This window comes from Streptopelia decaocto (assembly GCF_964273445.1).
Source record: "Streptopelia decaocto genome assembly, chromosome: 18".
NCBI classification, from domain to species: Eukaryota; Metazoa; Chordata; class Aves; order Columbiformes; family Columbidae; genus Streptopelia; species Streptopelia decaocto.
Window position 1 is genome coordinate 5,255,257 of NC_138673.1, and position 24,366 is coordinate 5,279,622.

The window sequence follows — 24,366 nt, forward strand, 5'->3', positions numbered from 1 at the left end:
AAGAAGTTTCTTCTCATATTTAAGTGGAACCTCCTGTGTTTCCGTTTGTATCCATTGCCCCTTGTCCTATTGTTGGTTGTCACCAGGAAGAGCCTGGCTCCATCCTCCTGACGAGGGACCTCTGGAGATCATCCAGTCCAACCCACCTGCTAAAGCAGGGTCACCCAGAGCAGATCACACAGGAATGCGTCCTTGCTCTCTGTGCTAAAGATTTACCGGGCATTTTCATTTTAGATTTCCCCCCCAGCTCCCAATTTTGTAATTCAAACATATGTGCTCAGTGACGGAGCCATCCAGCTTTACCATTCTGGGCTCAATTCACATCAAAACCACCTGAGCTGTCAGCAGACCGACCCCTTGACTCCCCCTGCGCACGGGGCAGAGCGCGCTGCTTTATTTTATCGCTCCTTATTCCACGCCGCTATTTATAAAGAAAACCAGAATAAAGGTGGCCACGCCCCCACGTCTGACCCCGCCCCCCACGTCTGACCCCCGCCCCTTTCCCCGCCCCCAGCGGGGCGTGCCCGGAAGCGGGGCGGGAGGCGGGGCCGCCCAGCGCAGCCCAGCGCCGCGGCCGGGGCCGGGGCCGCTCACGCCGCCATCGCCGCCATGGCCTGCGGGGCCTCGGCCGCCGAGTGCCTGCGGGAGTGGGAGGAGCTGCAGGACGGCTACCAGCGCATCCAGGTACGGACACCCCGGGGCGCCCCGCGGGCCGTCACCTCGGCCACCGGGCTCCTGGCCGCGGTTGCATCAGGGCTCCCCCGAGGCACCGCGGGGGCGATCGTGAAGCTGCGGCGGGGCGGGGATCCCTCCCAACGGCGGGGTTACTGCCACCCGAACGGGGACCGGGGTGACCCAGCCCCCGGTCCCGACGCACAAACGAGCCCTTGTGCCCCTGGGAAAGGGGGTTCCGGGCTGTGCCGGGCACGGCCGGGCGGGTTTGGCTGGAGCCGGGGGCCGGTCGGTGTCATTGCCCAGCCCGGGATGGCCGTGGGGACGGGAGAGCTCCGGGGGTTTGAGGGGGGAGCAGCACGGTCGGGAGCGATGCTGTTTCACGCTCCTTATCGCTCCTCTAAGCCCAGCTTTAGCAAACCCGAAGCCAGGCTCCCAGGGGAGTGGGACAGCCGGGGGTCCACAGCTGGGCACCTTGTCCCGATGCCTCCACCCCGGGCACCCTCCCCCCGGTGCCGGGGGCTGTGTGCCGGGAAGGTGACTGGTGTCGGTGGCATTTCCACCTGCTTTGTGTAATCCCCGGGCGCTGGCTGCCGGGGAAGGAGTGGGCAGGTTCGGCTCAGTGCGGGGTCACCCCAGGGAAAGGTTGGCCAATGTCTGCTACCGTTCAGATCCACGGCTGCATCTGCACCAGTTCCCTTTCCCCTTGCGTTGTCCCTCGGGAGCGGGGCAAGGCGGACCTTGTTGCGGACACAGCCCAGCGGTGGGGCAAGGGAGACTTTGAGAAACCTCCTCTTGCTCCACGGGGGTTGTGTGGATGTCCCGGGTTGCCCGCTTTGAACCCTGCGTGCAGCCATGCGGTGCTGGCCCCCGCGGGGTGACAGTGCTGGCCTTTGGGAACCTTCCCCTGGGGTGGCTCCTCAACCAGGTTGTCCCCGAGCGTGGCGCTCAGACCCAAGCACAGCTAAAGGAGCTGTCACAAAAGCCATTTGGTCCCTGTTAACTCCAGAGCAAGAGAAGGAGGTGACTCCAGATGGGAGCAGGAAAGCTTGGTGGTTGAGCAGGGAACGTCCCTTGGGAGATCTGGGCCATAAATCACAGGTGGGAGAGCTGGGGCTGTCTGGGGTCTGTTCCCACCCTACCACTGCTTGTCACCGGAGGGAGAACGAGTTGTTTCCCTCTTCTGCGTCTTGTTTTCACCTTTCTCCTTTGGGAACAGCTTTGAGATTTGCTGATAAAGTGCTTGATAAGAGCTACGGAGGCTAAAATGTGTGCGCGTCAAGGTCTAGTCCAAGGGTTGTTGCAAGAAGCATTTAATTCCCTGCTGGAGGTGGCTGCCTGTGGTCGAGGCGAAGCTGTTTTCTAGCTGACCTGAACAAGAAGGACCATTGATCCAGCGTGCTCTCTCCTCTCCTTTCTAAATATAGCGAAGAATGGCACGCAGCTGTCCCCAGGTGCGGTTGGGTTACTGCCACACGAGCAGCGGGGACAGCTGGCCACAGCCCCGCTGCAAGTCCGTCCCCTTTGTCCGGCTCATTGACGGGCTCCTCGAGCCTCCCGGGGGGCTGGGGATGGAGCTCCCCATGGAGCATGAGCCTCTGGCCAGGGAGAGCCACTTGTCCTGTCCCGGCAGCTGAAGCCACCACTTTTTCCCCAAGTCTTTCCATTCCATCCCACAGTCAATGGTTTCCCAGCCACGGGAGCATCCCTGGAGTGAGACCACGTTGCTGGAATTTCACAGCTGGAGCAGGGCTGGAAACAATCCGTGTGTGAGGGCAGGACCAGACTGTGCTGTGGTTTGTGCCCGTAGATAAACTTCCTTGGGATTGGGGATGCACCTCCAGCAGCTGCTTCTGCCCCCACAGAAGCAGGGACGGCTGCAGGCTGTCGCCAAACCTGGACGGCTGCAGGCTGTCCCCAAACACGCCTGGCCTCCTGCAGCCACCCCGTGTCTTACCCAGCTGCCATGCAAGTGAAGTTAGAGACAATTTTTAACAGAAGCATCAACAGGTGTCCCCAAAGGGGACCTGAGGACAGGGACAGCTGGGCAGGCAGCTGTAATGCATGTTGGTTTTTCCTTCCCAGGATAATCACAAGCTGTACAAGCAGAAACTCGAGGAGCTAACCAAGCTTCAGGATGGAATCTCCAGCTCCATCTCACGGCAGAAGAAGCGGCTGAAGGAGCTGTCGTTGGCCCTCAAAAAGTGAGTTGGTGTCCTGTGACGGCGTGGGGTGGGAGAGCAGCAATATTGAACTCATCGCATAGCTCTGCCTCTGGTATAAATGTTACTGCAAAGTGCTGTGGAGGTCTGGACTCATCCAGGTGGATCTTCCTCAGCTTCCCTGTCATCTGCCCTGGGTTTGAGCCTTGTTTGCAGCTCAGAGCTTGCAAGGGTTTTGCAGGTAACTTGAATGCCCCTGCCCCACACAAAGCTCTCTCCATCCTTCCTCGGGGATGAGAAGAGCTGTCTGGCCTCCCCTTGTTCTCGCTCCTGCTCCCTTTTCTTGAGCCACATCCCTGCCTGCCAGAGGAGCTCACCCTGCAGCTGGAGTCGGGGACTTGCCTTCAGCCCATCTTCGCTGTCCTTGGGGCGTCCTTGTCCAAGACAGTCCCGTATCGGGTGCCAGCACGTGCTGACTGTGTTACGGAGTCTCTCCTGACGCCAGCATCTGTGTTTCCTCCCCAGATGCAAAGCCCAAGTGAGTCCCGAACAGCAGGAGTCCATCCAAGAGACCCAGAGCCTCATAAAAGAGAGGCAAAACGTTTTCTTTGAGATGGAGGCCTATCTGCCAAAGAAGAACGGGTAAGTCAGCAATGTGCTCTTGTGGCCACGGCCAATGGTAGCTGGGCTGCATGAGAGAGCTGGGGCTGTTCAGCCTGGAGAGAAGCTGAGAGGGATCTTATCAATGCTGATCAATATCTCCAGGGTGGGTGTCAGAGGATGGACCAGACTCTTTTCAGTGGTGCCCAACAACAGGATGAGGGGCAATGGGCACAGACTGAAACACAGGAGGTTCCATCTGAATATGAGGAGAAACTTCTTTCATTTGAAGTGCCAGAGCCTGGAACAGGCTGCCCAAAGTGGGTGTGGAGTCTCCTTCTCTGAGACATTCAAACCCGTCTGGACATGATCCTGTGTGATCTGCTCTGGTGACGCTGTGTGAGCAGGGGGGTTGGACTGGGCGATCTCCAGAGGTCCCTTCAACCCCAACCAGTCTGTGATTCTGATCCTTGGGTGAGACACCAGACACAAACCTGCTGTCACCCTGCTCCCGGCGGTGTCACAGCGTGGGGTCACACTCAGGCTCCCTGCAGGATGCCTGGGCAGGAGCCAGGCTGCAGCGCTGCCCTGCCCCCCCTTGCTCCCCAACCTGCTCCTGCCCTTCACCTGCCCTTGAACTGTGGCCGTGTGCCGGGGGAGCCCTGGCAAGCGCCCCCGGGAGCTGGGGAGGTGCTCGGCCGCCTGTCCCCCTGCCCTTGGGAGGAGATGCCAGAGCGTTTGTGCCAGTCATGTCACTTGGCAGCTCCAAGTGGAAAACAGCTGGGGGCTGGTTCTCGGCCCTGCCGCCTCAGTGGTGGCACCAGGGGGATGGTTTCACCTCGCCCCGCGGCAGCGCTGCCCGGGCAGGCGGCCATCCTGACAGCTCTGCTCTCTCCACAGGTTGTACCTGAGTCTGGTGCTTGGGAACGTGAACGTCACGCTGCTCAGCAAACAGGCCAAGTATGTCCCTTTCGTCACCGCCGCCATGTGCTTTGCCTGGCTTGGAATCCCTGTGTCACCAGGAAACATCAGCTCCTCCCGGGCTGAGCTGCCGCATGTGCAGACACGTGGCTGCCGTGATGCGGCTGGTGCACATTCCCTGCCCGGGCTGTCCCCTGCTGCCTTGGCCAGAACCAGCCACCGCCTCGATTCCGCCTGAGGCACCTTCCACCACGCTGGAATGGACCATCAGCTCTGACAAGCTGAACAGGATCCTCCACCAAAGCCGTGACTGGGTGTCCCCTGTGTCAGGGACTCCCTGGAGAGCCAGACCTGTGGGGAAACAACAATGGCGTGTTTTGACCCATGAGATCCCCCCACACGTGGGGACACTAATGCCGGAGGTGCCACCCAGGAGCCCCTGTCCCCTCCCCAGGCTCCCCCTTGAAGAGCTGACCAGACGCCAACCTGCCCACCTTCCCAGAGCCCTCTGGGCCAACCCACCTGGTTGGCGTGGCTTGGGGTGTCTTGAAGGTCTCTTACCTGTGTGAAGGCAGCCTGGAGTGCTCTCCTCTCAGAAATACCCAGGGATGGGGTTTTTCCTGAGCTTGTCCCACAGGTTCCCACCAGAATATCACTTTTGTCCCGCCAGGTGGGGTGGGAGGACAGAGACTTCCAGCAGCCGCCTTGCTCCATGTCAGTCCTTGTGTTTCCTGCAGGTTTGCATATAAAGATGAGTATGAGAAATTCAAGCTCTACCTCACCATCATCTTACTCATCCTGTCCTTCTCCTGTCGATTCCTCCTCAACTCCAGGTGAGTCTGGCTTGAGTGCTGGGCAGAGATCTCCTCCCAGGGCCCCCACGTCCTCCTCTGCCATCCTGAAATGTCCTGACAAAGGATCTGGCCACTGCTCTGGAAGTGACACCCCTTGACACCCCGTTTTGTTCCCCATCAGGGTGACAGACGCTGTCTTTAACTTCCTCCTGGTGTGGTACTACTGCACCCTCACCATCCGGGAGAGCATCTTGATCAACAACGGATCCAAGTGAGTCCCTTGGGCTCGGGGAGGGGGCCGTGCAGTGAGTCGGTCCTTCTCTACAAGGCTGGGGAGCTGGGACCCGCCGTGTAGCTCCACACTTCCCAATGGAGCAGCTCCCTCCTACTCAGGGTGTGTAGCAAAGCCCGGTGACGAGCTCCGTGTGGAGGTGGCGTGGGAAGGTGGAGTGGCAGTCAGAGCAGCGCCGGCCCCTGGGTGCAGCCTGGACCGGAGGCTCCTGCTCCTCACACGGCCCTTTCATAACCAGCCCTGCTCCTGGTGCACGTTTGGGTCATGATTCATGCCCAAGAGCTGATGCCTCTTGCCTGTGTCTGTCCTTCCAGAATCAAAGGCTGGTGGGTTTTCCATCACTACATCTCCACCTTCCTCTCGGGTGTCATGCTGACCTGGTGAGTCTGTGTCCCATTGTCCCCTGGCTGTAGAGACGCCTGTCTGCTTGGGCTGTGGCAGACAGCCATGGTTCTGCTCTGTGGGTGTTGTGGTCTAACAGAATCATAGAACAGTTTGGGTTGAAGGGACCTTCAAAGGTCACCCAGTGCCAGCCCTGCCATGAGCAGGGACATCTTCACCAGCTCAGGTTGCTCAGAGCCCCATCCAGCCTGGCCTGGGATGTCTCCAGACGTGTTCCAGCCCTCTGAGCATTCCTGTGGCCTCCTCAAGCCCCTGTTTTGGTGGTGCTGGGATGAGGCAGAGTGTCCTCACCCCGGCTGTGTGACAGCAGGGCTGCCTGTGTCCCCTCGCAGCCCCACGTCCCCCAGCCACCATTGTCTCTCCCCAGGCCGGACGGGCTCATGTACCAGATGTTCAGGAACCAGTTCCTCTCCTTCTCCATGTATCAGAGTAAGTGCTGCCATGTGCGACAGGGACCGCGGCTGCTCGCAGCCCTTGGTCACCTGGGTTTTCCCTTGGCCTCTTCCCACCACCCCAGCGCTGGGATGATCCTTGTGCACGGTGTCACCTCAGAGCGGGTTGTTGCTGGGGCCAGGGGACGATGCTGAGTGCAACCACGCTGTCCCTGCAGGCTTTGTGCAGTTCCTCCAGTACTACTATCAGAGCGGGTGCTTGTACCGGCTGCGGGCGCTGGGCGAGAGGCACAACATGGACCTGACTGTGGGTAAGCTGGGATTTTCCCTTACTGGTTGATCCTAGTCCAACTGGACCTGCTGCAGGGCCTGTGGCTGCTGGCAGCCTCCTTCCCAGCACCACACTGGTGCCAGGCTAACTGGGAGCTGTGGTTTCTGTTAAAGGCAATGGTGACAGTTATTTTTGTGTCACAGTTAATTTAATTGGCATTTATCAGTGGCAGAAACGGTAAAAGCTACACATAAAGCCACAGCTCCGAAAGCAGCACCTCCTGTGAGGTGGCAGCATCCCGTAGGCTGGATGTCCCCTCCTCCTGCTCTCCTGGGGCCATCAGCCCATGGGTGGCTCCTTGGGACGTGAGGTGGCAGCAGCTGTGGCTCCCAACATCCAAGCTTCCTCCAGGAAGCTGCTTCACAGACAGAAAACCGCCCTTCCACACCCCACCTATTTGTGGGCTGTCACCTCCCCAGCCTGTGACACCGCGTGCTTGGGTCCCCCGCATTCTGGGGTCCCCACGCAAACCTTCCTCTTTGCAGAGGGCTTCCAGTCCTGGATGTGGAGAGGCCTCACCTTCCTCCTTCCCTTCCTCTTCTTCGGGCACGTGAGTGCGCACCCTTTGCCGTGTGGACCTGCCAGAGCCGCGGGTGGGAGCGGGTCGTGCCGCGTTCCCGGCTGCGCTGGTGTCCTGGACATCGCACAGGTCCCCGCAGGCCGCTGCGGCCAAGTGACACAGATGCCAGGGGCAGGGAAACGCTTTCAGTGAAGACTGAACCCTTTCTTTCCTCCATGACTCAGCTGGTGGGATGGGGAGGACTTGGGGTAGTTCTGTCAAGTGCTCAAGTGATGTGCAAAATACATCTGAGGGACTGGCTCCAAGAACCCTTCCCAAACCCTTTGGACCTTCAGCTTTTGAGCTGCTGCTGCTGAAGGTCCAGTTCTTCCGTGCTCAGATCATTTAGGCTGACGGCCAAAAGCAGGAGGCTGGTCTGAGGCTTCGTCCTGGCTGTTGGGCTCCCCAAGGTGGCACAAAAGGGGCAGATGTCCCAGCTGTGATCCTCTGGCCCCAAGCTTGGGGGGGTTTCACTTCGTGCTGGGGCAAACTGGCCTCAGGCAAGGGCTGTGGGGGATTTTGTGCCCAGAGGGAGCACCTGGATGAACATCAGCAGAGGGTTGAGCCTTTGAAAGCAGAAACTCCTCTAAATCTCCTCTCTCCTGCAGTTCTGGCAGCTCTACAACGCCATCACCCTCTTCCGCATGCTCCAGCACCCGGAGTGCAAGGAGTGGCAGGTATGGGGGTGCCAGGGTCTGCCCTGGGGGGGGGGTGCCCCCTGCATGTCCCTCCTGCTGACCCCCAACCTCTGCGGCTCCCGCAGGTCCTCATGTGCGGCCTCCCCTTCTTCATCCTCTTCCTGGGGAACTTCTTCACCACCCTCCGTGTTGTCCACCAGAAGTTTCAGAACAAGAACAAAGACACGAAGCGGAATTGAAGCTGGGGGTGCAGCGTGGGGGACCAGGACTGTTTTTCCCCCACCAGCTCCATCTCCCATCCCCTCAATGCCGTCCAGACTCTAGTGTTTCACCCTGTTCTTTGGAAGCCTGGGTGTGGGACAGAGCTCACAAATAGACTGTGGTGCTTGATTGAGTCACTCACCCCAAGGCAGGAGCGCCCTCCAACCTTCCTCCTCCAGAGCTGGGACAGCTGCTCCCCTTCCCTTTGCCCTGAAGGCACTTACTGGGATGGTTTTTCTGGGGTGAGCCCAGCTCTGCTCGGGACAGGGACAAGGATCCAGGGCTGATAGCTGCCTCCCACCCAGCTCCTGGGGTACACCAGGATCCCCCTATCTCCCTCCCCAGCCCTGCAGCCCCAGGGGATGAAGATCCCTCACATCTCATGGGCTGTGGGCCATCACTGCTCTGGCTGCGCCCTTGGCTTCAGCACAAGTGCTGGTTTCCACAAGACATCTTACCCCCGTTCTTCTCCCACTGAGGAGAAGGGGCTGAGGTGGAGGAGCCGTGTGTGGCACCAGCAGCAGCCTGGAACTGGGACCAGCACCCGGCCTCACATCTCTGGAGGATGCATATGTCAAAATAAAGGGAAGGTGCTGCCTCAGGGCACTGGGGTGGTCTGAAAACAGCTTCCATACGCTGCAGTTTTGGCTCTTCTGGCACAATGTGTCAGCAGGAGGGAAGAAAAGCCACGTCCAGGTGTCCCCATATGAGCCTGGGGTGCAGTGGGGACAGAGGAAAGCGCACTGAGCTGCCAGCTGCCTCCCACAACCCTCCCAGCCCCGGCCAGGGGCTGCAGCTGCCCAACGAGCCGGGGGGCACCCAGCAGGACTTGGGGACCTTGGAGACCAGGGAAGAGACGCTCCATCCGCTGCTGGGAGCCTCTGCAAGTGTTGGGAACCAAAGAGCAGGTCCAGCACAGCTCTGTGTGGGTCCTGAGCCATCCACCCCCTGCTTCTGGCCCCAGCACCCTGCCAGGGACGGTCCCCAGCCACCAGCTCAGCCCAAACCCTGAGTTGTCTGTCACCTGTACCCCAGGTTTCCTCCTGGTTTGCAGCCATCACTCCTCCACCTCTTTCTTCCCAAGCAGAGGGAGGGCAGGAAGCAAACTACAGAAACAGTATTTTTATTCCAAGGGCAAATGTATTTAAATAATTTACAGTCATTGGACAGCCTGAAAGTTGTTTTTTTGTTGTTGTTGTGTTTTTTTTTTTTTTCATGATTAAATCACAAAGATGTTGAAATAAAAACAGTATTTTAAAAAAATAACCGTACAGCATGACGGGGAGGCTGGGCAGGGGGGAGCTGCCGGCTGCAGGACCCCAGGGAGCGAGCAGAAACCCCCCAGACTGAGACCCCCCCACAAAGCTGGGTGTCTTCTGGAAGGGAGTAGAGCCATTGCCCCTACTGCGTGCTGGGGGGCAGCAGGGGAAAGGAGCAGGTGCCTGCGGGGTCCTGGGGCAGCTCTGAGCCCAGAGCCAGATGCCAGCCCCATGTCTCTAGTCTAGAGATGGCCACAGAGGGCGGGAGGGGGGCATGGACAGATCGCTGCCCCATGCTGTGCCCTCACGCCAAACCTGTGTCACAGGGGCTGCTGTCCCCAGACTGTCCCTGCTGGCAGGCCAGGGGGGGCTCCAGCTGCGGGGATAAGGCAACATCTCATGTTCAGGGAAGGTGCCCAGAGCCCCCCTAGCACATGTCCCTCCTGCCCCACATCAGTCAAGCCCCTGACCTCAAGGCAAACGCTGGGTGCTCCCTGGGGGTGTCGGGGGCACCGTGGCTCCTGGACAAGAGCCTGAGCTACACCCCTGCCTCTCCCAACCCCTTCCACCCATTCAGGAACACAGCCCGCTCTGGGGGGGGCTGTATGTGGCCCAGGAGGGGTTGGGAGTGACACTGAGGTAGCCGTGGGCAGGGGACGACACTGTCACCCACAGCAGGCACTTTCCACCTCCCACAGACCCATGCCTGGGGTCTGTTCTCTCCCTGGCCCCGCCAGCCTCGCTCTTAGCTCCAGACATCCAGCGAGTACCGGCCCTTCGTCATCAGTTTCTTTACGTAGTCCACGGCCTGGGGCTGGCTCATGTTCCCAAACTCGGCCACGATCTCGTAGAAGGTGTTCTGCACATCCCGGGCCATGTTGCGAGCATCACTGGAAACAAGGGGAGTGTGAACAAAGGGGTGACATGTCAAAGCTACAGAGCCCCGATCACTTCTGGACACCCACCCCAGCCCCTCTACCGAGCCACTTGCCCTCCCCCAGCGAAAGGACAGTGTAACCTTCACAGGGCTCGTAACACACAAGTGGGTAAACTGAATCACGCTCCTTTCCCCAAGAGCAGGAATGTTTTCCCAAAGTCCCATCTGTGCCACAGGACTTACCCACACACGTAGATATGAGCATTTCCCTCGTTAATCAGCTTCCAGATGCTTTCCTTGTTCTTCTTCAGTAAGTGCTGGACATAAACCTGGCAGGAAACAAGGTGGGGTGAGCCGAGAGGGAGAGAGCGATGGTGGGCAGCGCGGGGAAGCAGCTGCGGGACTAGAGCAGTACCTTCTCAGCCTGGTCCCTGGAGAAGGCAACATTGAGCTGGGTGAGGACCCCCTCCTGATGGAAGCGGGCCAGCTCCTCACGGTACAGGTAGTCCTCACGCTCGCGGCGGCAGCCGTAGTAAAGCACCGTCTCGCCCACTTCTTTGCCTGCAGAGTCACGCAGCACCTGTCAGCTGGGTCCCTGCAGCCCCAACACAGCCCTCCCCTCGTCCTGCCAGCCCAGGGGAGGCAAAGCTGTGTCACTGCGAGGGGACCCTCGAGACTCTGATTCCCAGAAGTACCCACAAGCTTTAGAAATGAGTCTGAGTGACATGACTGTGGTTATTTGGAGACGCATTGGCAGAGGTCAGAGAACAGGCTAGGGTTTATCTGCCCCCCAAAACATCCTTTGTGGCCAAGAGAGGACAGAGCACCCTCATGCTGGGCACAAACACAGAGCTGCTCTTCACCCTGCTCTACTGTCTCTGCTTTTTGCTAGAACCGTCAGCAATGTAGCACCACAAGCCATACTCCAATGGCACCGACTGGCCCTGCAGAGCATCATCCTGCAGCATCCACCCCCAGGGGAGCTCCTGGGCGCTCACCTTGCTGCTTCAGCCAGGCCCGCTCCTGGATGAAGCCGATAAAGGGGGCTACGCCAGTCCCCGGTCCAATCATGATGACAGGCGTGCTGGATTTGAAGGGCAGACGAAACTGCGATTTCCTGACGTACATGGGCACCAGGGAGTTGTTCCCTTTCTCGTTAGGCACCTTGTTCTTGAGCCAGTTGGTGGCCACCCCTTTGTTCACACGTCCCGTCTTGGTCTCATACTCCACCGTCACGGCACAGATGTGGATCGAGTCAGGGTGAACCTGCAGAGAAGGGATGTGAGCGCAAGCAGAGAGGGAGCCCCAGATGAGGTCCTGGGCAACCCCACAGCTCAGTCCCTTGTGCTCAGGGCCAGGGAGAAGTTAAACCTAATGTTAATTTTGGGACAGGTATTCCTCCCCTTGCATATCAAGCCTCCAAGCATGCCCCACATGAGGGTTCTGTCTGGTGCCCAACTCCTCACAGGACCGTGGAGCTTCCCTTGGAATTGCCACCAACCCCAGGGCTTCAGGCACAGGGTGAAGAGTGAATCTCGACCAACCCCTAAATTGTCACCTTGCTCCCAAGCCCTGTGGGTAAAGAGGAGCTGGCTGCCATGCAGGACCCTCTGCAGATGCTGTGCAAGCTGGAATAATTGGAGCACAAATGCGATGGGGAGCAGCTGAGGGACCTGGGGGGTTCAGCCTGGAGAACAGGAGGCTGAGAGACCTCGCTCTCTGCAACTGCCTGAAAGGAGGTTGGAGCTAGGGGGGTCAGGCTCTGCTCCACAGGAACAAGCAATAGGATGAGAGGAAATGGCTTCAAGTTGCGTCAGGGAAGGTTTAGATTGGGTATTAGGAACAATTTCTTCCTGGAAAGGGCTGTCGGGCATTGGAACAGGCTGCCCAGGACAGTGGTGGAGTCACCATCCTTGGAGGGGCTGAATGGACATGGAGATGAGGTTCTCAGGGACATGGGTTAGTGCCAGTGTTGGGTTAACAACTGGACTTGATGATCTTGAGGGTCTCTTCCAACTAAAACGATTCTGTGATTCTATAATGGCCTCTTCTCATGCATGGAGATAACTAAAGCTGCCCCCCTCACATAAAGTGTCACCAGTGCAAATTCCTCATGTCCTGTACCCAGCTGAGAGGGAGGACAGTGGCACTGTGGAGCTGAAGCGGCCTCTAAGCAGCCTCAGTCCCCATAGAAACACCCTCACCTTGGAGGAGGAGGCGATGGAGTAGTAGCGGGCTTGCAGGCGCGGCAAGAGCTCACACAGGTGGTCGATGGGGGGGCGCAGCGAGGGCATGTCCTGCAGGATGGCCAGGATGTTCCTCCGGGCCTCCACCACCCAGCTGAGGTAGAGAGCCTGCGAACAAAGAGGGCACACAACTGACGACTTCCCTACACGGCTGGCAAACACCCTCAGCTCTCTGCATGTGGTGCCCAGCAGTCCTGCATCCCTTCTGGGGATACCCCAGCACCCAGTTGAACCCAGCAGCTTTGCTGAGATGGCCACAGCTCCCACCTTGCCGTCGGCAGCAGATGATGCCATTTTTCGGAGGCGCTCCTGCTCGCCAGCATCCGTGCTGTACTGGGCCAGCTCGTAGAGGACGTTGGTGCGGGGTGGGTTGGTGATGTCCAGGTAGTAGGTCAGGGCTGTACGGTAGGACGTGGGGCAGGGGAAGGGATGTTTCTTATTGGATTCCTCTGCAGGAGAAAACAAATTTAAAAAAAAAGTCAGCAACTGCATGCTGTTACGTTAGAGATTCTGTGCCAGCAGCTCCGTGCTGTGTATGAAAGCTGGAGACAGAGCAGGGGAATGAGCTTCAGGGAGGAGAGAGCAGCCCTAGGGCTGAAACAGTCTGTTGGCCAGAGCCTCAATCCTGCACTGAAACAGCTCTGCCATAGGGCAGCTCCATCTCCCAGTAGCTCATTTTGTGTTTCACAGATGCTGCCTGACAGCTTATCAGCAAAAATAAAATACCCCACGGTTCCCAGTGGGGATATCCGTGCACAGAGGCACCCAGCACACCCCCAGGCCATGCAGGGGGGCTAATTTGGCCTAATGCACTTACACCTCCTTCAGATCTGGCCTCAAAAGTATCTTCAGTCTCCAGCAGCCATGGACAGTTTTGCTCAGAGCCCCTCAGGAAGGATCAGCACCAGCAGCTGAGGCTGGAGCTGTTCCGTTCAGCAAAGTAAGAGGGACACGAATGACAGTGTGAGGCCAGAGAAGGCTGGGACATCACACAAGGTCTGCAGGCTCCAGCAGTGCATGAAAGCCACCCGTGCTCTTGAAACCAGGAGCCAGCTCTTGCACTTCTAGGGCAGCACCTCTGATGCTCCAGGTCAGGCTGCACTGTTTTAGGAGTAAGACGGGCAGCAGCTGCCATCTCCCTCCTGCCAGAGGCCGGTTCTGCTGGGAACATCACCCGAGAAAAGCTCTTTGTGTCAGCACAAGTGCTTCCCCCTGGCAGTTCAGTTCCCCAGCCTGTGCCTCCTCCAGGGACTGAATAGCAGCATCTCAGACACGACAGCCCCCGTCAGGCTCAGGGGCTGCTGCGGCAGAGAGATGTTCCAGCAGGCTGATGCTCTGTAATTAGGAGCGTGCTGTTACATAATTTGTTGTTGAATGGGCACATCGAGCGCGTTTCACAAGTGACCCATTTCAGCGGGCTCTCAGCCAGGGTTCCGTGCCACTGCTGCTCAAATGGCACAGAGGCCATGGGATGTCTCTGTTTGCCTGGAGCTGCCTGACGGGACCTGAAGGTGATCTGGCTCCTGCTCTGGTGGGAAGGACAGAGGCCACAGCTGAAGGAGAACTGCCGGTGCTCGGGGTGATCCATACTCACCGTCCAAATTGTTTAGGGACATGATGGTGTCCAGATCCGTGCCCAGGATCTCGCCAATCTGATTCACCAGAGAGGAGTCGTTGGCTGGGTACACCGCCACATGGTCCCCAGACTCGTACCTGGCACAAAAGCAGGAGGAGAGCAGATAAACACCAGCACTAGCTTCTCATCCACGCCAAGCATGGGCTGCTCAGACAGAAGACAAGAGGGCTGGAGCAAGGGGCAGTAGGACAACACTGAGATCTAGGCTGCTACACACTGCCTGTACATTCAGAGACTCCAACAAACTGGCAGTAACAGCAGAAAGGACCATTGTGCAATAATGGTTTTAAGAACCAGGTCTTTTAAAAGGGACCTCCAAGATAACAGCAATTTTTACTTCAACAAGGTCAGGCTTCCAGCAAGGCCAGGCCAGCTCCCCGACAGCCAAGGAGCAAAGCCACTCAAAACCTCTGCAGTATTTTGTTCTGTTAAGCAACCTGGATTTGTGGCTTTCCCACAAGCACACACAAAGGAATTTAAGCCAGCAAGCAGATTTTTAAGAACAGGGCTATATTCCCCCTGTGCTCATACACCTAAGCCAAGCAAACCCGGGCAGGAACTATACTCAGCTTTCCCCTCTTTCATAGCTCACCTCCCCCTCATTTTTTTATTGACTCCTAGAGAATTCCTGCAGCTGGGACTGCTCAGGTAGGACGGGTATGTCCAGCCAGCTCTGGAGGGGCACAGGGCAGACAGCCACGGGGTACCCAATACATGGTACAGAAGCTCAGAGGAGCAATGCTAAGTAATTATGAGATCAAGACCCCCTTCCGAAGTGCTGGACAAGGTCAGTGCCACATCCTTGTTCTTCGCTTCCGATGGAGACAGCTCCGCCAAAACAGCAAAGCAGCCTCCCATGGGAAACTACCTGATTTTAGAATTGGAGATATCCAGCTCCAGGTGCATCAAGTGTCGCTCTCCACCCTCGTTCAGCTTGCGGTTCTCCGTGACGTGGGCCAGGAAGGGGTTCTTGGCATCAAATGGTCTGGAAGGAAAGATAAGCACCCTCTGGGTGACTCTCCTGCAGCTCACAGCGCTGCTTGAGCCAGGTGTGTTCCCTCTGCCTCCAGAGCAGCCTCCCACGATTCAAACACAGGGCTGTCCCAGCTCACATTTCAGAGCACACCAAGGCAGAAATCAAATTATGATCCTGCTGCTGCCAACACTGGCATAGAAAACAGTTTGTTTTCCTTCAAAGCACAGCCCAGGAGTCAACTCCTTCTGTCCCGCAAAAAAAAGTGATGCAAAAGTGGGCCAGGTGGAGTGCACCATCTCAAAGAAATGCTTCAGGTTGGAATTAATGTATACAGCTCATCTCCCCACAACATTGCAAACAGCCATCAGGCATTAATTGCCCTGGGCAAGAAAAGGCTCCAAGTGACCTCAAGACAGATGCTGCAAATGTACCAGCCAAACAGCCCATGTGAACACTTGCTACCTTCTCAAACACTAATGATTCGTTAACTGTGAAATCCTCGAGAGTCCCAGTGAAGATATGAGCACATTTCTCTTGGGCAGAGACCTGCTACATGGCTGCATCAGAGAAATGCCTGCATAGCAGGTGGGGTCAGAAGCATCAAGGATCCATCAGCAGAAGCCTGGCCCACATACACCCTGCCCAAGGTCGCTTGGTACTTACGGCTTCTGGTTCTCGTAGCTCTTGAGACGACCCATCTCACCGGTGTAGACTTTGTTCATGTTCATATCTGTGTGCACCACCAGCTCATACTGGCGGATGCTGGAAGAGAATGAGAGATAGAAAAAGATAAAAAAGTCAAACTAGAAATCACACGGTACAGTTGTAACCATCACCTGATTTGCTAGATTTGCTGCAGTTCAAAAACAAATGCACATTCCACCCCTTTCCCCATCTCAAGACACTAGGGAGCAGGTAAACCATACAGAAAGCTCAAAACAAGAGGAAACATCAGCTTCACTGAGAGCATCACAGCCCAGCAAAGCCACCCACAAAGGAACCAAACCCATCATGTCTCCCATCTGGAACAGAAATCCAGAGCTGGGTTCAAACTGGCACCAGGACAGGCTCAGGGCAAACAGCCCACTCGCTGTTCTGCTCCACACGTGTCCTCTCAGGTCTGGCAGGGGAGGCAACATGCAGGAAAGGGGACAGCAGCTCAGCGCTGAGGGCACTGCCACCACTCGAAGGTGGCACTTCTCCCTGGAACCAAAGCTCCCACACCCACCTGGACTCCTCTCCTGTGGCCTCCACCCCGAAGTGCTCACACACCGCAGGCCAGAACTGCTCTCTCCAGGTGATGAAGTCTTCTTCCAGGCTAGCCATGGCAAAAGGGGAAGGTTTTGTTATTCAGGCTTGGTCTTTAACCAACTCAGCTCCCCCCTTGCCCATTCCTGGCATTAGGTCACCTTCTTAAAAGGCAAAGTGTTCAGGTGAGCATAGAGATGTACAGAAAAACCCCAAAAAATCATTGTCCAGGTTGGAAAATTGCTGCCTTCCACTATAAAACAAACAGTTCACAAGGAGATGGAGGGACGAATGAGCCCACCCATACAGGTTGGGTTAACCATGAAGCTGCAGCAGGGCAAAGGCAGAGGCTGCAAAGCTCTCCAGGTACACAACTATGGCTGTTTAAAGCTGATGTGGGATTTCACTAGGCACAGGACTCCCTGGGATGCTCTAAGCGCGCAGGGATCTGTGCATGGGAGAAAGAACAGACATGCAGAGAGATGTCAGCTCCCACAATTAGCCCTACAGAGTTTACTTCTGTCTCAGCAGCAGAGTCAACCCCCTGCCAAGGTCCCTTCCATGCTGCTTTGGCCAGCTCTGACCAGCTTCTCCAAGCTACTCACTTGCCATCATCATCTCCCAGCCCGAGTTCAAAGATGCGCTGGGCTCCAAGCTCCTCCAGTCTCTTGTCCACATACTTTGCCATGGCATTGAAGTGCTCATAAGTCTTGTTCCCCAGCCCAAAGACCTGGAAGAGAACGCTGGTTAAGCGTGGAGAAGCAGGGGCTGGATTTTTCCCATTCAACCAGCATCCTCTGCCCAGTAACACCCAGCAAAGGATGCTGCAGACAGACAGGACAGCAAGACCTCTCCCAGCTACTCATCAGCTATTTGTGGACCTTCTGAGGAAGATCCTACCACTGGAAAGTGGTAAGTGGACACCAGCACCTCCCCGAGCCAGGTCTCAGTACTCCAAGGGGACACAGGTACAAGAGCCGCCTGCCCAATCTCCTCGAGGGACCTGCAGGAGCTTGGATTGTCTGGAGATGAATCGCTGTCCCTTCCCTCCCACAAACTGCTCAGCAAATGTCTGCTCACTGCTTTACACAGAGCAGCTTAACATCTCCAGCAGTGGATTTTCTCCTCATTTGCAATTATTATGCTGCCTAAGGAATTTGGCCGGTGTTCAGGCGAGGTGGCTGTATCTCAGCCAATTATTCAGCTCACACAGGAAAGAGCTACACGCTCCTCCAAGTGATTTAATTTGTGGGAGAAGATCTGGCCCAGGGCTGCTCAATTAGCTTCTGAACAACAGCAGCAACCTGTAACTCATTTACAGACCTTATATTCAATGCCTGCTGGGCCATTTGTGGCAAGGCATTACCAGTAAACCCTTGTGATTTAGGGAGTGGAGAGAGTACTCTGACATCTGCATTTAAAGCCCCCAGATATATATATATATATATATATATATATATATATAGTATCCACAAAGCCTGGAGAGGAAGACAATAGGGACCGCATCCAACACAGGCGTATAGGCATAAACATCATGTTGTGCCTTTTCCCAAGCCACGTGCAGGCACAGTGGAGGCCTTTTGACTTTCCTGCCCAAATGCAACATAAACTGGAATCGAGCCACTTACTGCAAACCGGAGACCCGACAGGTCAACATCAGCCTCCTGCAGCCAGTCATAGAAGTCTTGGGCATTGTCCGTGGGATCACCCTCGCCGTACGTCGCCATACAGAACACGGCTAAGGACTTGTCAATCTCAGAGAGACGACTCAGGTCCGACTACGACCAAAGGAAATAATAAAGCCTCAAGGATCCCACAGTGTGGTTATTGGGCAAGCTTATTGTACAACACAGCTACCTCTGGTGTGCAGAGCACCACCACATCATGTCAAACAGCTGATTACAAAAGGGGTTGGAAAAGGCCAAACCCACCCAAAACATCAGGGGAAATAAAGCTGACTGCCTCCACTGGACTGCAAGTTAATACTTCTACCCCTCCCCCAAAAAGCAATACGTTTTTCCATACAAGCTTTAAGGGACCAGGATTGTTATTCAGTCTGGAGAGCAACACAATGCCAATGTCTCTGTGCAAGACTGCAGCAGTCTGGGTTTAACGCTAACTACATAAGGCAAATGGAGCAAGTTTCATGCTCACAACAGATGACTTTTGACTCCCAAACACTCCAGGTTACCTCCCCCTTTCAGTCATATTGCAGTGTTCACCCTAAATCCATAGACTGGCAAGGACCAAGCCCACCTTTGCATCTCTCAGGCCAATCCAATTTCATTTTCTCCCCTAAATGACTTTATTAAAAGGGCAACTGTCCCTTGGCTAGGTCCTTTCTCATTTTTTTAGGGAACGCTAAATGATGTCACCTATCCTGAGGTTGTTCATGGCTAAATTACCAGATCATACTCCTCTGGATCCGCTGCCATGCCGCGGAGGCCATAGCGATGAGCGTCTTTGGAGAGGCGATTGGCAAACTCCTCTGCTGTACCCGTCTGGGAACCATAGAAAACCACGATGTTCCGCCCCTGGAGAGAACAAGAAATCCCTCTTAAACGGTGATTACTCATTTGGTAAATGCATGGAGGAAGAACATCTTGTCAAACATAAAGAAAACGTCTGATCAGGAGCCCTGGACTGCGAACTGGAGGCAACCAGGAGTCTGTGCTGGTACGTGGATTCCACATTGGGTCTGCAGTGGAAAACTCAAGACTAAGCTGTTAATAAGAACATGACTCTTGTCAGTCTTGGAGGGATGACTCAAGTCAGACTAAAACCCAAAGCAAAGAATAAACCCTCAAGATTTATTCTCATCTCAGCCTCAAGGCTGCGGTGAGATTCCTGGAAACAGGGAACTCCCAGGGTGAGAAAGCCAACATGCCCAAGCTTTGGGAAAGTGCCTAAGCACCAAAGCTCCTGCTCTGCCCCAAGTCAGCTACTTTGAAGTAAAACAGAAAATATACCCAGCCCTTGCTTCGTCTTGTGCCCAGTCCAGCAGAATCACAAGCCGTCAGTTCTGTGCACAATTCCCATCCCAAAGTGAGGCAGTTTGGGAACCAACCACGTAGACAAACAACTGCCAGCCAATGAATTTAAAGTCTCTGCCATTTCCCTCCCCTCCCTTTGCTCTCATATTACCCTTTTTTTTTTTTCTTCCCCAACAAATTTTAACTTATTTTTTTCTCTAAGAACAACTCTCGAGCATAGGTTGAAAGACCTATTCCTGCCTGCCCACACAGCCTTGCCCTGGATGCTCTTTGCAGCAGACACATCTGTGTCCAAACCAGTCCCCCCCACTGACAGCTGGACAGTCTCCAGATGAAATCAGCAAGGACATGAGCTCCACACCTTCCCAGCACCCCATGTAGCTTACCGTCTTCTTCATCTTCTCAATGAAGCTGCTCTCCCTCGCTGGAGCTACTCTGAAAGACAGGAGGAACCTCTGTTCAGGTGGGCATGTTCACTCTTTAAGGTCAAGAATAAGCAAGTGGGGAAAAAGCAACCCTCAAACAGAGTCCTCGTCAACCACTCTGATGTGTCCTGTCCCAGGGATGCCCATCGCTCAGCTGCAGGGCTTCTCTTCCACACACAGACAGGGCGTAGGGAGCACAGGAGAATCGGTCCTGAGCCATTTCCTCCAGGGCACATTCCCCAAGCTAAAGTCAGACAGGACTAAATACCAGTTGTTCTGACCTCAAAACAACATGCCAGACACAAGTCCCAGAGCTGGAGAGCCCCACGGAGCAGATGGACACAGCTGATCAGACCCACAGAGCCCCCGGCAAGGCGATCGCTGCCTGTCAAGGTCCCGCGGGCTCATTCCCATGCTGGAGTTTCCATCCCCAGAGCAGATCTCCAGCACAGAGGGAGTCTGTATTATCACAGGGAGGTTGCTTTCTCTATCTCAAAAGCAGAACAAACTGCAGCAGCATCAGAAACACCGAGGCAGAGATACACACCACCATGCCTACCCCACCAGGGAGCCAGAAGAGCTTCGCTATCCTAAGCACACCCTGTTTCTCTTTCACAATGGAAGAATGCAAGGCTGGGTCTCCTGTGGGAAGAGAGAAGCCTCCGGGCAAAAAACAAATGGTTTTGGCTCCAGCCCATGTGAGAATGTGCAGAGCTCGCTAACAGTTTCCTAAACTCTGCAGCCCAGAAGGAGGGATCTCTGCGGATGTGCTGAGACATCTGCGGAGAGCAGACACACACAACGCGGCAGGGTGGGGGATGCTCAGTGAGGCATGCCTTCAAACACCCCTTTTTCTGCCCAAAAGTATCAAGGAGCTCCTTAACCTGGCCTGACAGCTCTGAGCACCAACACAGCCTCATATAGCATGCACAGAAGACGAGCAAACCTACCCCAAAAAGCTACCCAAGTAGCTGCATTCCCAGGAGAGAGCTGCTCCACACTCCCACGTTGCTCTCTCAGCAGTTAATCGTCTCCCTTTCCTTGTGAACCTCTTTGGTTTACTGCCCTCTCAAAATGAAATCCAATTAAAATAGCTGTTGGGTCAACTGCTAAACAAAATGCTTTTAAAGGAGGGGGGAAAAAAAGTTTTAGATCCTTTCAGCAAGCTCTCTTTGGAAAAGAAAAGAGTGCAGCACATGGAGCTCGTCCATTTTCAAAGGAGGCAACCCTGCACTGAAGTGCTGTGGTGAAGAACAGTCTGTGGCTCAGACACAGAAGAAATAACGAGCCTGGCTTTTGAAATAAAAAAGGCTACACAACTCCCTGAAATTGCTTCCTCGGGGTGGCTTGAAAATCTGAGCTGCAAAAACAGACACCAAAGACAGACATGACCCTCATTTTTATCACTCAGCCAGGAAAACTTAGAAGAGAAAGCGTGTTTTCAGCAACAACTGCTCTTATGGCTTAGATAGCTCAGGGCAGCGACTAAGAGTTAGAAGAAGTGATGGGTGGAGGAAAGGGAATTAACTCCATTGTCAGAGCAAGTCGTTAGTTTGTACAGATTGCACACCCTTGGTGAGAGCCCACAGTGCGACTCCCAGGGCTCTCCGTCACTTTGATTTCAGGAGGAAAAAAGGAAAGGGGAGGAAGTCACCGACAGCTCAGCAACGATATCAAAGTCTCCGTCTCAGCTGAGCACCTCTCCTTCAGAAAGCTCCCATGCCCGTGGCTTTCCTCCCGAAAGCACGTGTATATCCCAAAGCAAGAAAACGCATCCTGGACATTGCAGAGAAACCCAGCACCAACAGCAGTGTCTCCTCTGCACCCACCTGCCTCCGAGCAGAGCCTCTCCCCTTCCTTCTCCTCCCATCCCAGGAGTGAGATGCATCCCAATGCAGACAGCTCTGGGTGATGCTCCAAGTCAGAGAGATCCCAGATTAACTCACCTTGCTGCAGCCGCCTCTTCTCGCGGGGCCGAGTACGCGCAGCCCATGGCCAGGGCAGGGAAGAGGCAGACAAAGAGTTGCAGGGCAGCGAGGGGAGGTGTGGGGGGACGGATCTAACTCAGCTCTGGAGCAACACGCGCACAGGCCTTTCCATTCTGCTCCTCCTGGGCATTAAAGCCAAGTGTCAGCCTTTTGTTAAGGAGAAGAGAGCCGGCAGAAAAGGTCCCGGCACGGGTCATAGCAGGAGTGGTTCTGTCCGCTCAGATCCTCGTGGCAAGGCTTTGGAAGTTACTGAGTGGATCCGCAGAGTCCTGAGAAACTGCAACATCTGGCAGCAGTGGCAGAAAGGAATTAGGAGCGGAGAATGAAACCTCCCAGGATCCTCCAGAGCACACGTCCCTCTCCCATCCGCGTGGAGCAAGGGGACGGGACACAAAAACCCTCCCCCAGCCTTGTTACCTTGGAAACTGTTTATATCACAGCTGCTTTTATATATATTCTGTTTTTTTTCTTTTTTTAAGTTGACGCTGTAGCTGAATGAAATGATTCCAGACACTGCGTGAGCAACACTACGGGTAACTATGGCAGTGCCATTACGGAGGCAGCTCAAAGGAGTTTGTTCTCTTCAGGATCCTATTAAATTAAATTAGAGATGGTCTCTCTCTCTCTAACACACATGCAGGCAGCGCAGAGCGCTAATCAGGCTAAAGAGCTGGAGCAATTCCTGCCACAGGAAGCCCTACAAGCACCAGGGAGTGGATTTCTCTATAGCTGCAGAATAGAGATAAGCCAATTTCTGCCCCAAACAATGTTAAAGACAGGGGGAGAAGGGAGGAGGCGACACCGAGTGTACCAATCGATGTCTCGCCTGCCTCTCGCAGTCTGCACAACTCCAGAGCAGGGTCACGAGAAAGGAAAGAAGTCTGTGATTGAGAAACACGCACAGAAGGCGCAGACAAAGAATAAAAATAAATGAGTGCATTCCCCAGCAATGTCACCGTGAGGAAGCGCGGTGGCCACGGCTGTGTGACAATCGAGAGCCATTCTCCTAATGACATCTGCAGAGCAGGCCGCGGGGAAGGCTGCTCCGGTGGTTTCAATTAAGTCTGAAAATGGTCAAAACGCAAGGAAGCCTCTGTCGGTGGTACCCCTGCCTGCCCCATGCACGCATGGGCTATGCAACACAGGTATGGGACACCTTGCACACAGCAAACCTCTGCCTGTGCTGGGCTCTGACCCTTCTTGGGCACTTTGCGCAGGAGAACAGCCCCGATGGCTGTGAGGGTCAGTGATCAGCAAGCGCCTGAGCTCTGGCTGAGCTCACTGGGGCAAGATTGTGACCATTCCCAGACCAGGCAGAGTGAACCCAGCCCAGATGCCACCCAGAACGGGGTATTTTGACCGTGCATCTGTTCTTCCACAATCAAGGGCTGCTGCAGCACCAGCATTTTCTTTGGACCACTGCTGAGCTGACATGATCGAGGCGCGCTGCTCCATGATGGCTCCCAAAAACCCCAGAAGGGCACCGAGGTGCTGTACGTTACCCTCAGATTGGAGACTGCTTGTGTTCTCCCACGTTGCCAGCAAACCCATCAAAGCCACAGCCATTGCGACGTGTTTGAATTGCTGTTCAGCACTTTCATCCTCCAGCCTTCAGAGGCAGAAACTGAAGTTGAGGACCAAAGTAACAGCACACAAACAGTCACCCAATACCATCAGATAAAGCAGCTCAGGACAGTTTGGCGAGTCAATGCAGAGCTGCGGAGAACATGCTGAAGAAAAGCAACAACTCTTAAGGTCAAGACTGCACTTCAGTCAGAGACAGCCCTGCCGAGGACTCTCTGCCTTTGTGGGCCTGGGACAGTTTCCCTGCTTGCAGACGGGCTGTCCTTGCCTGCCCACACACCAGTTTGCTACCCAGCTGACAGCGTGATCCTGCATCTTGCTGATTTGCTTGTTCATCAGAAAGGAAACTCCACTCTAGACTCAAGAATGACAGGAGGGAAGGAAGACCGACGCTAAACAAGCTTGTTTTCCCCGCTCATTTCCCTCCTGGTTCCAAATGTCCTATAAAATAATGCTGCAAAAGCTGTGGGAAGTTGCTGTCTCCATCCAGCCACAGCCTCTGTTTGTGGGTCCACACTGCCCTCAGACCAGCTTCCTACATGACCACAGCAGGGCTCAGGGTCAGGCTTAATGTAGGAAGAAAAACCACCTCAAAGCCTCTGCTCATTCCTCACCTGCCTGTCTGTCACTTCTCCAAAACGCAATTGTGTCAGACAAGGTCTGGAGCAACCTCACCTCTCCCCACTGGTTACGGGTGACAGGAGGTGCTGCTCTTCCCCAGCTCTCGCAAGGAGCAGCTGCACGGTCCCCCCTGCCAACCATCTCCCACACAACAGAGGAGGCAGCACGGACCCCACGCAGGAAACACAGGCAAAATATCCAAGAATCGGCTCAAAGCAAAAGGTCCTGCAGCAGAACGAGGTGGTAGGATGCACCTGCGACAAGCCAGAAAGCTTCTCTGTGGCATGACTTCTTCGCAAGGTCACGACAGCCGCTGCACGTGGTGGGAAACAAGCCTGGAAACAGTCACAAGGACAGCGAGCACGAGAGCTCTCCAAGTTGATCTGCGTCATGTCAGGATCTAATTTCAGACCGACAGGGCCATTTCTCCAGCCAGCTTCGCGCTCATCGCAATGCAGCCACTCTCGGTACAACCTCCAGCAGCAACCG

At 55.3% G+C, this 24,366-nt stretch overlaps 2 protein-coding genes across 9 annotated transcripts in view; one reads left to right on the top strand and one right to left on the bottom strand.

Moving 5' to 3' along the window:
- Positions 1-532: 532 nt before the first annotated feature.
- Positions 533-8,141, top strand: TMEM120A (transmembrane protein 120A). Of its 4 annotated transcripts, none has more exons than XM_082068283.1 (14): positions 545-684; positions 1,892-2,126; positions 2,352-2,468; positions 2,758-2,876; positions 3,360-3,476; positions 4,335-4,394; positions 5,093-5,188; positions 5,331-5,420; positions 5,756-5,821; positions 6,211-6,272; positions 6,454-6,546; positions 7,052-7,116; positions 7,734-7,802; positions 7,889-8,141. In XM_082068283.1, the coding sequence occupies exons 2-14, from the start codon at positions 2,106-2,108 to the stop codon at positions 8,000-8,002; spliced, it is 1,089 nt and encodes a 362-aa protein (XP_081924409.1). In that variant the 5' UTR covers positions 545-684; positions 1,892-2,105; the 3' UTR covers positions 8,003-8,141. The 4 variants fall into 4 exon arrangements, with proteins under 4 accessions (XP_081924411.1, XP_081924409.1, XP_081924412.1 ...); XM_082068284.1 differs by lacking the exon at positions 545-684 and adding an exon at positions 1,702-1,773; XM_082068286.1 differs by lacking the exon at positions 2,352-2,468.
- Positions 8,142-9,131: 990 nt separating this feature from the next.
- The window catches only part of POR (cytochrome p450 oxidoreductase), a 29,024-nt gene continuing 13,789 nt past the window's right edge, over positions 9,132-24,366 (bottom strand). For all 5 annotated transcript variants that reach the window (XM_082068277.1, XM_082068274.1, XM_082068273.1 and 2 more), the window contains 14 exons: positions 19,646-19,694; positions 18,672-18,800; positions 17,895-18,044; positions 16,872-16,996; positions 16,247-16,336; positions 15,682-15,780; positions 14,911-15,027; positions 14,001-14,119; positions 12,674-12,855; positions 12,365-12,514; positions 11,159-11,426; positions 10,576-10,721; positions 10,404-10,489; positions 9,132-10,173 (listed from right to left, as the gene is read on the bottom strand). In XM_082068277.1, the coding sequence (XP_081924403.1) occupies positions 10,029-10,173; positions 10,404-10,489; positions 10,576-10,721; positions 11,159-11,426; positions 12,365-12,514; positions 12,674-12,855; positions 14,001-14,119; positions 14,911-15,027; positions 15,682-15,780; positions 16,247-16,336; positions 16,872-16,996; positions 17,895-18,044; positions 18,672-18,800; positions 19,646-19,694 (1,855 nt within the window). In that variant the 3' untranslated portion in view covers positions 9,132-10,028. The remainder of the gene's footprint in view (positions 10,174-10,403; positions 10,490-10,575; positions 10,722-11,158; positions 11,427-12,364; positions 12,515-12,673; positions 12,856-14,000; positions 14,120-14,910; positions 15,028-15,681; positions 15,781-16,246; positions 16,337-16,871; positions 16,997-17,894; positions 18,045-18,671; positions 18,801-19,645; positions 19,695-24,366) is intronic.